Source organism: Notolabrus celidotus, chromosome 11 (genome assembly GCF_009762535.1).
Source record: "Notolabrus celidotus isolate fNotCel1 chromosome 11, fNotCel1.pri, whole genome shotgun sequence".
NCBI classification, from domain to species: Eukaryota; Metazoa; Chordata; class Actinopteri; order Labriformes; family Labridae; genus Notolabrus; species Notolabrus celidotus.
In genome coordinates, this window is record NC_048282.1 from 13,228,753 (window position 1) to 13,240,524 (window position 11,772).

Sequence of the window (11,772 nt, forward strand, 5' to 3'; positions counted from 1 at the left end):
CATGTGTTCCATGCAAACCTCAATCCGGAATTACTATTGCCATGTAAACATGAAGGAGAATACTTTAATTCCGAATTATTTAATTCTGAATAATTAATTACGAATTAAAAAACATCATGTAACCCTGGCCATTCACTCTGTGTTTTGGTCGGGTCACCGCGTGTTTACTGGGACTTGTCTCCATGTCAACAATACACAGATAGGCTGTTACTGGGTCACTTAGAGTCCACTGCTGTGAGTGCAATTTTTAACTTTCACTTTCGTTAATGGAGCAGTTCACATATTGGCACCTTGCCAGCTGTAGGACCCCAAAATCTACGAAAACGGTGTGTTCCAGGTTTGCTGCTCAAAGAAAAGTGGACGGTGAAAATCAGCGATTGAAAGAAGAATGGAGTGAAACTTGTGAATTCACTCACCCTCCAACCACCACAAGAACCATGTGCTTACTATAACAGGAGACTATAGCTGTGCTGAAGATTTCCAGTTTGAATTTGCATTATAAGACGAAGCATACACATGATGTGGACAAGTAAAAATGAAGTAGACTGTAATTTATGGTTTTTTCTCTCAGTACCATACAGATATTTTACTCCTGTCGGGAGAAAATCACCTTTGAAATAAAAACAAGTCATGTGATCTATTGCTAATATGAAAATATTGATCATTGTATCTTTAAATGGAAATCTCTACAAATGTTTCTATTGAATAGATGGTGAAAAAACGTCTGTGGCCACCTTTGAGTGAATCTGAGTACTTCATTCCATCCCTTGGTTGAGAAAGAGGCCAGCAGAAAAGCCTTAACTGCCCTCTAGTGGCTGAAAAATATAAACTCATGCAGCTCTATCGAAAAAGAGAAAAGTCTACAGTAAGTCTAAACTAGTAAAAGTGTTTAAAAAAATGCATTTATATGAGGTTTATTAAAAAAATCACAATATAACATGTGCATAAGATAACACAGATACTTTCAATAGTTCCAGGAACAACAGATTTTTGTCAGACAGCACACATGAAAAGCTTTAACACATTTTCAGATCTTTAACCATCAATTTCTTAGATCACTTAAACATACTTAAGGCTACATTCTCAATTAAAAACAGCAACATGTGGTGTTCAAATCCATAAAACAGATGTTATTTAACTGTAACATTGGGTGCAAACTTAGGTCTGATGTTATTTAATGTGTGAATCCATGCAGAGACAAACAGTCCACATTTCATTTACAAATTAAAGTCAATCACAATAAGAAACAATTACATGTAATGATAAGAGCACATAGCAAAAAAACATTTTAACACATCAAATACACACCAGGAAGAAACATCCACTAGTTCATGTTAGGAAAAAAACATAACCAATTATTATAACCAAAACCATTCTAAGTTAGTGTTTTTGGGGGAAAGGCCACAAGTCTCTTTAAAGCTAATAATAAAATTACCTTCCATTCCAAATTCATACACGAAATAACACAATGTGTAAAAACAACTTCATTCAAGACTACATAACACAGAGTAATGCATTTATAGTACATCATCTGCATAAAATCATTTGTTTTGAGCACGACACAAAACAGGGTACCACAATAAGGGAATCACAACACTTTTACAGGATTTTCTTTTTACAGCCAAAAACATACAGATCTTCTACTATACAATATTAAATAAAATACATAGCTTTAATTGTGTAATTTTAAAAAAGTTATCAAGTTCTACAGTAAACAGATGTCTATTTCAGATCATCAAAGTGATAAAGAATTACAAAAAAATGGCTAGTGTCCACATTTAAGGAAGTAGTATATATCTGAGGGTATTTAGTACATGTAAACACACATATTCTTCTCTAAACTCCAGAATACATACTTGTACTGCTCCAAAAAGTCTGAAGCTTCAAATAATTTGGACCAGCTTTCTTGTTTCTGCCGGATATATTCAGTGATTTCATATCCTGTGAATGAGGAGGAGAAAGTTGTTAAAGCCTGACTGCTGAGAAGTTATGAATTTGTCACATGGCAACTAAATCCTTAATCAAAGATTTGTGGAAGTTTGTATTCGTGATCAGGTGATTTGAAAATCAGTTTAGTAACTACGTACCTCTCTTGATCTCCTCTGTTATAACAGCTAAGGAGGAGCGAGACACATTGCAGGTAGAGTTCTGCTGTGGGTATGCAGGGGTGATCACAGGCATCAGGTGTGAGCGGTCACCTAGATTAGTCTGGGAATGCAAATGAACACAACATTTTCAGTGTTTTAGCATTCATGGACATGACTGACATGATTTTGTATTTGCAGCTGAAAATGCTGATAAAAATCCTGCTGGAGACTTACCCCAAACAGGGAACTTGAGGCCGCAGTCCACCGTTTTCTTCAAAACAATTGGGATTGGCCACTCCCTGACAGACAATACAAGATTTTCAGATCGTCAAAAATGTCACAGATTTTTTTTAAATAATATATTTATATATAGTCATAGAAACATCTCAAACATCTCCCTGTTTCTATCTAAAACCAGATGCTATCTATGATCACTACCCAGACTGCAACAGATCAACTCACCACATATCGTGCATCTTGAAAAATTTGTTCACCAGGGTGGATGCTGTGGCATTTGGGTATAACTGGCAGACTCTGTCAACCATCATGGCCCATGAGACACCACCCAGGAACCCCATCATGTTGGAGTATATACCACGTCCTGAGGAGAAAAAGGTGGATGAAAAATAGGTTTAAGACCTTTAGTTCAAATGACACCAATGTAAATTTTCTTGCCTAGTTTGAAAGTCCTTTTTTTTTTAACTGTTTCCCTAAACCAATCAGATGTTACATTTGGGTAAAGTAAGATATCTAGTTGATAAATTCCTCTATGTCTACCTGTGCCACTGAGTAAACCTGTGAATTATTATTTATTGTACTCCGTGTTATGGCAAACGAGCTGTGGTTGCGTGGAAACAAATAGAAACAAGTCAAACAAAATATCGGAGGCTAAATGAGTCACTCAAACACAGGCCAGTGTAAAGAAAAATGAATAGCTGTCTGGGGTCACTCCCTTTGTAAACACCGTCTCTGTTCTTTATTTAAAAAAAACCACTAACCTATCATGAATATTAAATCAAGATTGATGGGTTTTTCACCAATGACAGTTTTATTGTTTAACTGATGTAATAAATATCCATTGAAAAGTACTGTGTTGTGTAAACAGAGTTAGAATGTGTGCTTTGTTCATCGTTTAGGTAGTTGTGTGAGTTCTTGGTGCATAGTATAATGTAACTGTAACTTTATACATACAAATTGAGACACATGACATTTCAGGTTGTACATATAGTGCGTAGATGGCAAATATTAAAGTCATTTGATATGCAGTCAAGAAAATGTATTCCTGTTAACAACAAAGGCCAACACATTGGGCATATTTTGTGTTTACGTGTATCTTTTGTCTAAGTAGACAGTTTCAAACTAAGCTTAACCACACTTGTAGTGTTACTCACGTTTGGCCCAAAGCTTGATGGCTCTCAGTGTCAGCCGGAAGTTAAAAACATTTGGCACACTTCTGAGGATCTCCTCTGTGACTCTGAAACTTACAAAATTAAGATCGAGAAACAGTTTTATTAAGACAGCCCCCAGCAAAAAGGGTTAACTACAGCACATAAAATGGCATACTGAAGTCGCAGACATGCATCTGTCAAGTATTTATACCTAAGCTAAATACAGTCTGATGCTTACCATTGAGACTCCTGACACTTTGTTTATCCATGGCTGTCAGAATGTGGTCATGAGGTTAATACTTTCAGTGATGATTTTCTGTACCACCCGGGCAAAAACCAGATCAATCTAAACAACAACAGGAGCACAAACACAATGATTAAAACTCATACAAACATTATAGTAACCTATACAGCACAAAGTTTAGTTATTTCTATGTTTCTATTCTCTTGGTGCAAAGCAAATTCCTCAAGGTGCAATAAAGCTTTCAGTCATTCATTCATTTATTCATCCTTGTCTCTTTAGCTTATTTACCTCAATCCCATCATAAGAGAATTTGATGACTGGGACGAACGCATCTTCAATGACCTAAAGAAACAACAATTATATCAGTCACTTGTTGCAATATAGAAGAAAACTGTTTGATTTGTACACACTGTACACACATATTTATACATAATCACCAATATGGCATACCATTAAGCCTTTGACCTCTTTTTGAGCTTTCAGCTTCTCAGAAAAGGACCTGAAGAAGTCCTTCCTCTGCAGAAATCCAGGTCCGACACACAGGATGTCAATATCAGCACCTGTCAGAGCAGCACAAACTCATATGAGTGCAGGTTTATTTGCTAGTTAGTGTGTGTAAGTGTTACTATCCTCCCCATTCTCTTTCATGATTCCTTTTAGGTTTAGATTTGAGGTAATAAACCTTTACACATACCTTTTGAGTAAGCTCCCAGATGATAGGAGCCAATTGGGAAGATTTTGCCTCCAACCTTTGCTGTCACCACTTCAGGTAAATTCTAAAATTACAAATATATATATATAAATAAAACAAATAATCTATGCAGCAATAGGTTCTCGGCATCACATAAGGAGTGACTTTTGTCTGACAATGCTTGAGGAAAAAGTTGCCTCACCATACTTTCACAGGTCTCTGTGAGCCACTTCTTATAGAGAGACTCCAGACTCTTGACAACATTTTCTCTGCAAATAAAACACATAGAAAAATGTATAACATTTGCATATTTCACACAAAACATGTCTTTACACTTTTGGTCAACAAAAATGCACTGATTTATCCAAGTTGTTCTCCTTTTTTGCTGTGATAACCAACCAGGGCAATGACCCAAAAGCATGTGCACTCAAGTCAAAACATTTTAATTTTTAAACATTTCAAATATCTGCCCCACCAAGCTGTATTTTTTAACGATATGGAAACTGACATGGAATAAAGATGTGTCCTACCTGTGTTGCTTTTTTGTGCCTATCTCAAGTGCACCACATGATTTCAGCTCTTCAACCATCTTTCTGGTCTGGATCAGGTCAGCTTCCTCTGGTATATCTTCACTTATAGGAGGAGTGATCCCATACCAATGGGTTGTGTCCAGGAATAATGGTAGAGTTTGGCTCTGTTTCTTAGTGTTTTTACTGAAAAGTGACATGTGAATGTTAGTTGCACTAGTTATGCAACATTCACGACAAACACACAAATTACACAGGCCTACAATTACACAAAAGAAACATTGACAGCAAGGGTGTGTGGGTTACAAATAGCTAAATCTGCAGTACATTTGTGTCAACAAAGCACACTACTGTAAATCAAAACAGATACAACAAAAACAAAATATGCAAAGTTACATACAATTTAATGTCAACTGATTTCAGATGATCTGTACCTAGCTTCAATATTTGAAAAGGTAGTTAAATACACAGCTGTAGTACTTACAGAGACATTGTGGTGATAGTTAATCGCTTGTTAGTGCAGTTTTATCGAGTCAAAAAGTAACCTCTTGTCCTCTCAATTATCTCTTGCTCCTTTAGTTATCTCTTGCTCTCTCAGTAAACTCAAAGGCAAAGTGAGCTGAGTCCAGTAGCTGAGTAAACTCGAAAAAAAGACAGAAATGGAACATGATTTTTGACTGGCTCATATGACAAGAAAATGCATTTTGTTGTACTTTGGTAGCCTTGGACTCGCCTGTAAATAAGTTCTATTCAGCCCTATTCAATTAGGGCCTGCGGGCCACATGCAGGCCGAAAGCAACCCTCGAGTGGCCCGAAAGCAGCTGCCGAGTGATTGTGACTTGGGTCCGGCTTCTTTTACTAACTCTGACAAGTGCTGCTCTTTTATTGTGTTCTTGCCCTTTTGGGTGTGGCAGTACGTTATTTAACATCCAGTGTGTTTGTTATCTTATCTATTTGTTTTTCTTTTAAATGGTTAACTTTGCTCACTGCTAAAAATGTCCGGCCCAGCTCATGTGCTTAATCTGAAAAAAACGGCCCGACCAAATATGTAATTGAATAGCCCTGCCCTACACTATGATCGCACCCTATTCGTTTCATCTGTGTGCTGTGTTCACATGCGTTGGTTGTTACCCATTGTGTATTAAGTTTGTGTTTCTTCACTTCTGTATCGGTCCTTGTGTCATTCGCCTAATGTTTCTAGTGCATTTGTGTGTTTGTGTGTGTGTGTGTGTGTGTGTGTGTGTGTGTGTGTGTGTGTGTGTGTGTGTGTGTGTGTGTGTGTGTGTGTGTGTGTGTGTGTGTGTGTGTGTGTGTGTGTGTGTGTAATCTTTTGCCCCTTTTGGTGCATATATTAGTCTAGGTACTAGTTTTTGTAAATCTGCATCTTGGTTCCTACATTTGGTGGGGTTTTCCAAAACATGACATTGGCAGATTCAACCCCATCAATATAATGTTACATCAGAGTTGTTTCATGTTTTGTGTCCACTTACCTTTGTTAGACTGAAGAAGTCTCTTCTTCTCTTAAATTCGATTTTTTGGGGGGGGATATTTACAACCATATAGTCACAAGCAGATATTATTCGATGCAGCATAACACATTAAAAATTCCAATGTTAATGGGATTTTTTTTTTAAGCAATGGAGCAACTTTGTTTGTTGATAAAATGTTCAAAGTCACAAGATTTAACCGACTGATGTAGCAATATTGAAAAGGTATGAAATTGCAGCGATTGTAACTGTAAATTGAAACTTTCTCACACCACAGTTAAGACCCAGCCCAACGATGACTTCGACACTCAGCTTCTACAAGACATTGCACAAATTGATGTGATTTCAGTGCATACGAGGCCAAAAGGTGTAGTTTTAAACTCAGGTGCATATCAGGAATTAACAGGTTACTGTTTTATTAACTTACACTAAGATATTCTTTTGGGAAAAAGAAGGTGGCAGCAGGCAGGACAGGGAGCTTATTTTAACATCTGGAAAGAGACTACAGATTGAAACTAGCCTTTTGGCTAACTCTGGCATATTTACAGAAATGTTGATTTATATGCAATGTCCCTATAAATGGTAAATAAAGTTATAATTAAATAAATAAATAATACTTTATTGTGTGTTAATGAAATGTGTAATGAATTCCTTGATCTTTGATCAACAACAATTAAGGATATACCAATCCAACTTTTTAAGTCCCAACATCAGCTGATAGTGATCTGATTCAAGACCAGTATTAAATCAACAATCTCTATTCCTTAATGTGAGGATGAGACTGAGAAATGTGTCTCTCCATAAACCAGAATGAAATAATCAAAACATTCAAGCTAACAGTATTGTTATTCATGAATAAAATCATAAATATGTATCTGCAGCTTGGTAAGAAAATCTTCAAAAATGGCAGCTCAGAGGAACCTACGAGACAATGGAGCTCAGGGACTCCAGAAAGGTCTATGATTAGTAACTTTCAATGGGACAGACAGAGTTAAAGTAAGTGATAGGGGGTTGGGGGGAAGGGGGTGAGATAGGATCCCAGTGTGTCAGTGCGCCAGTCCCCCCGGCAGTCTAAGCCTATAGCAGCATAACTAAGAGCTGGTCCAAGCCTGAGGCAGCTCTAACTATAAGCTTCATCAAAAAGGAAAGTTTTAAGCCTAATCTTGTGGAGAAAGTGGCAAGGGTGTCTGCCTCCCGGACCCTGACTGGTAGATGATTCCAAAGGAGAGGGGCCTGATAACTGAAGGTTCTACCTCCCATACTACTTTTAGAGACTTTATGTATGACCAGCAGGCCTGCAAGATGGGAGCGTAGCTTCTAATTTAGATAACTGATTGGTTTCTTCTGGCTTCATGGATAAATATAGCTGAGTGTCATCAGCATAACAATGAAAATGTATTGAATGTTTCCTCATGATACTACTGAGAGGAAGCATATATAAGGTGAAAAGAATTGGTCCTAGCACTGATCCTTGTGGAACTCCCTGACTAACCCTGGTGTGCACAGCAGACTTTTTATGAACGTGAATGAACTGAGATCGATCTGTCAGGTACGATTTAAACCAAGCTAAAGCACTTCCTGTAATGTCAATTAGTTGCTCTAATCTCTGTAACAGGATTTGATGGTCAATCATATCGAATGCAGCACTAAGATAATAAAACGATTGTGGCATTTGTAGTGCCACAGGAGATCATTTCCACTAATCTGAGTCCTGACATACTGCTCTGGTCAAACCCAATCTTTTGGAAAGTTTATTACATAGAACTGGCAGTTCCTTGGAAGGACTCAGTGAGGAGGCGTATGAAAGGGAAAAAGCTTGAGTAGACCGAGTTGGCAGCAGAAATACTTGGAAAGATTGGGTTTGTCCAGTAGAAGTAGGATGTAGAAGGTTTGTAGCACAATAAACTAGGTGATGATCGACAAAAACTCAAATGAGGCCAAGGTCCATTAAACATCTAACAAAGTGGCATTGTAAAATAAACATTTCAATAATCATGGGGGACATGAGGAGCCATGTTGTAGGCTACTCAACTTACACATTGAGGACATACTTGGGTGTGTTTCTTTACTGAGCGCTTTCTTTCAGCACAAGAACCTTGTCCTTGCTCCTCTCCATGATCTCTAGTGACAGGGACTGCGATGGAAAAGGAAAGGAAAAGACATAAGTGTGGGATGCATGGATACAAGTTATGAGAACTGAAATAGAGGATGCCACTGTCTTTTGTATCCTCCTCAGGAATCCAGAACTGCAGCAGGCTTAGTGTCTCCAATATGGTGCCAGTAGAGGGCAGCAGTGCTCCAGGACAGAGCTAGAAAATCACTGTCATCTTTAGGCCTGATCCTCCTTGTGTAAACAATTCTGATAGACAAACAGTAGAGTTAATGAGCAATGTCAGCAGAACATCCACACACACAAAGCCTTGCCTCATGAAGAGATTTCTTTACTCATGGTCTTAGTCACTGATTCAAAAGTGATTTTTTTTTCCCACATAATTCTTCTGCACCCTGCAGATTCTCGTTCACCCTGTTCAAGTGAAATAACCTTACCCATGTGCCACTCCTGTCTGTGAGAATAAAGGGTGGGTGATAGATCTAAAGGGAGCAGTTTCATCTCATATTGTAGGAGCTATTTTTTTATATCTTGTATTTAGTTGCTTATTTAGTTTATAATTAATAAGTACTATTATTTTAATTTATCCAAACTTTTCTTTTTATAATTAATTTAAGTTATATTTGGGGAAAAAAAAAAGTCATTTGTTTAGTATATTTAGATTTTTTGTATATTTAGTATTTATTTAGTTTGTTTCGTTTGTTTGGTGATTTTGTAGTACTGTGGGCATCTGAGGTTATTTAGATAGGTAGGTGGCAGAAGGCCAGCATGCACCTGGGTGGGCCTATGGTTTTTTTTACTAGAGCAAGAGAAGCAGTAGGAGCCGAGATTTTTCTTTGTTCTTTTGTATGCTTTCTTGTCCTCAAAATAAACGATAAGAGACGCTGATATTCTGCATGTACATTGGACTTTATTTTGCCTGCACACATCACATCCCCACTGTGCATCAGTGACCCTTTGATTATGTTTAGTTAAAGTTTGAGTTTTGATATTTTGATTATTATTTGAGTTTTTTTTATGACAAATGGTCACTACACATATCATGTATCATTTTGAAGGCATCCACTTATGGTATAATAAACACTAATGAAACATATCATTGGTGTTGAATGGATCATGGCACAATATTTTTATAGTAATTATTCATGAAATTGGTTAAAATCTAGGCCTATTTCCCAATATTCTCACAGTGCCAAACCCCCACAAATGCGTACAATGTGGTTTTGATTGAAGAATTAACCACTAATAGCAGGATTTATCCCCAGAAGAACAAGTGTAAGTGTGCAAACAATGATCAAAGACACAAGTAGAGCCATGCAGCCAGCATTTCTTAAATTGAATTTAAATGACTTTTAAATGACAGTTTTTAGTCAGTTTGTTAGCTGAAGTGTATATGAACTGAGCTTGCCCTTAGTGTGGCCAGGTGGTGTTAGAACTCACTAAAGTATAGGTGTGATTTGGCTTAAACCTACAAAACTTTTGTTCAATGTAGCAGACTGAGGTTATGGAAAAGCCAACAATGTATGTACTTGTGACCCTGCAGGCCAGCTTCTGCACAGTATGAATATGGTATTATAATATTCACCCATTTTCTACCTGCTATGAGTTCCTCAACACTGTCTGCTGTCTCCTTTGTCCATGCTACCACTTCTGTGTTATGGTTATGCAGCCTAGAAAAAAGTAGCACAGGAGCCATCATACCAGCAGTCAAGAGGCTCAAATCGGGCTGCAACAGCCCCACACAACCCAGGAAGAAGGTACTATGATGACTTTGGATGTAGCAACAGGCAGTAGGTTTACTTGGGCTTGGATCTGTCTACCACCACATTTCAATAAGTGCGCTGTAATATATCACAAGGTAGTTAATTGGCCAGCATTCATTTGGGAACATCATTAAAACGATATAAAATTAAACATCATTATTCTTCACGTTGATACTAGATCATCCCAATGGGATTTGAACACATCCCTCTTCATCGTTTGACACCAAGGATTCTAGCAGTCATGTTTGTATGATGATGTGTCTGCATTGTGAATTGGCTTAAAACATTACATTGGTATTTCAATAATGGTGCATCTTACTGCTCTATTTGGTTGTCTTGCTTAGTGGTTTGTGTCATTGGACACATTATGTGGGTTCAGTACAAACAAATAGACAAACAAATAATTATAAAACCCAGCAACACCAGCAACTATTCATATAAAAGCCATGAAGTATAAAACAAAGTTTTCTATTTTCAAAATGTATCAAGAAAGAGAGCACAGACTTAGCTTAAGCACAGCAATCAGTAATGCTGCACCCCTTTGGAACTCTTTGTCAAAATGCAAAACAATTGATGACAGTATGTTGAATCAAAAGTAGTTCAGATGACACTCCTGCAATAGGATGCTTAGGCCCAGCCACAACTGTTGCATTTCTGTGTCCATATTTAGGTAAATTAAAGCTGGCTCAAGGGATAAAACTGTCAACATGAAAGTATAAAAACATGAAATTCCCGTTCCCAGTTCACTCTCAGCGTCACCAAGAATCATTCTTGTTATATTGTTAACATTACTGCGCATGACAGCCATTATTACAATTATTACTCACCTAAGACAGCAACCACGACTTTTGCCCAGTTGGCCAACATGGCTATTGATCCAGCCAGCTAATGGTATTATAGTTGTTGTCTTTGGCTAACAGATAGCACTAGACCTCCCCATGAACTATCTGTTTTTTCCTACAATGACACTGTTTTTTAATCTTCAATGCCACCATGGTTACCTGTAACATTGCACAGGCACATTGTAAATGAGTGGACAGTGGCAAACATTTCTTCTAAATAGATGACCACCCTGTTTTGACTAGATGAGATTTGAAATTCAGGGCTAGAGTTTAACATTGTAGTCCTCCTTGTGTTGTGTTTTTTCAAGCCAAATCATATGAAACATGGCTTGATCAAACTTTTAATAGTACCCTTACATGAACATGGCCTGATAATTACAAGTTGATGCAACTAAAATAGCAGAGAACTGTACTAATTTATATTAATCATCCTTCCAAAATGAGACAGTTTTTAAACATAATAATTTGTTGAGTTCTTTTAATCTCAAATAATTACTGATTTTGACAGCCTTATCATGTTGGGTAACTTCAACATTCATGTTGACAAAAAAAAAAACCTCAGATGCCACAAATTTTCTCAGTCTTCTTGACATTTGACCACAAACACATCATTGGGTCCTCTCATATTTAGGG

The 11,772-nt window shown here is 37.4% G+C and overlaps 1 protein-coding gene across 1 annotated transcript; it reads right to left on the reverse strand.

Annotated features, from left to right (window-relative positions):
- Window positions 1-1,376: 1,376 nt before the first annotated feature.
- On the reverse strand, window positions 1,377-6,516 carry LOC117821814 (poly(A) polymerase type 3-like). Its single transcript, XM_034696327.1, is given in 14 exon segments — window positions 1,377-1,941; window positions 2,088-2,208; window positions 2,322-2,386; window positions 2,550-2,688; window positions 3,479-3,568; window positions 3,714-3,764; window positions 3,767-3,821; window positions 4,008-4,061; window positions 4,170-4,279; window positions 4,414-4,495; window positions 4,613-4,679; window positions 4,941-5,123; window positions 5,422-5,578; window positions 6,428-6,516. Coding segments are annotated over 12 exon segments (909 nt in total). The 5' UTR covers window positions 5,430-5,578; window positions 6,428-6,516; the 3' UTR covers window positions 1,377-1,941; window positions 2,088-2,203.
- Between the last annotated feature and the right edge of the window lie 5,256 nt (window positions 6,517-11,772).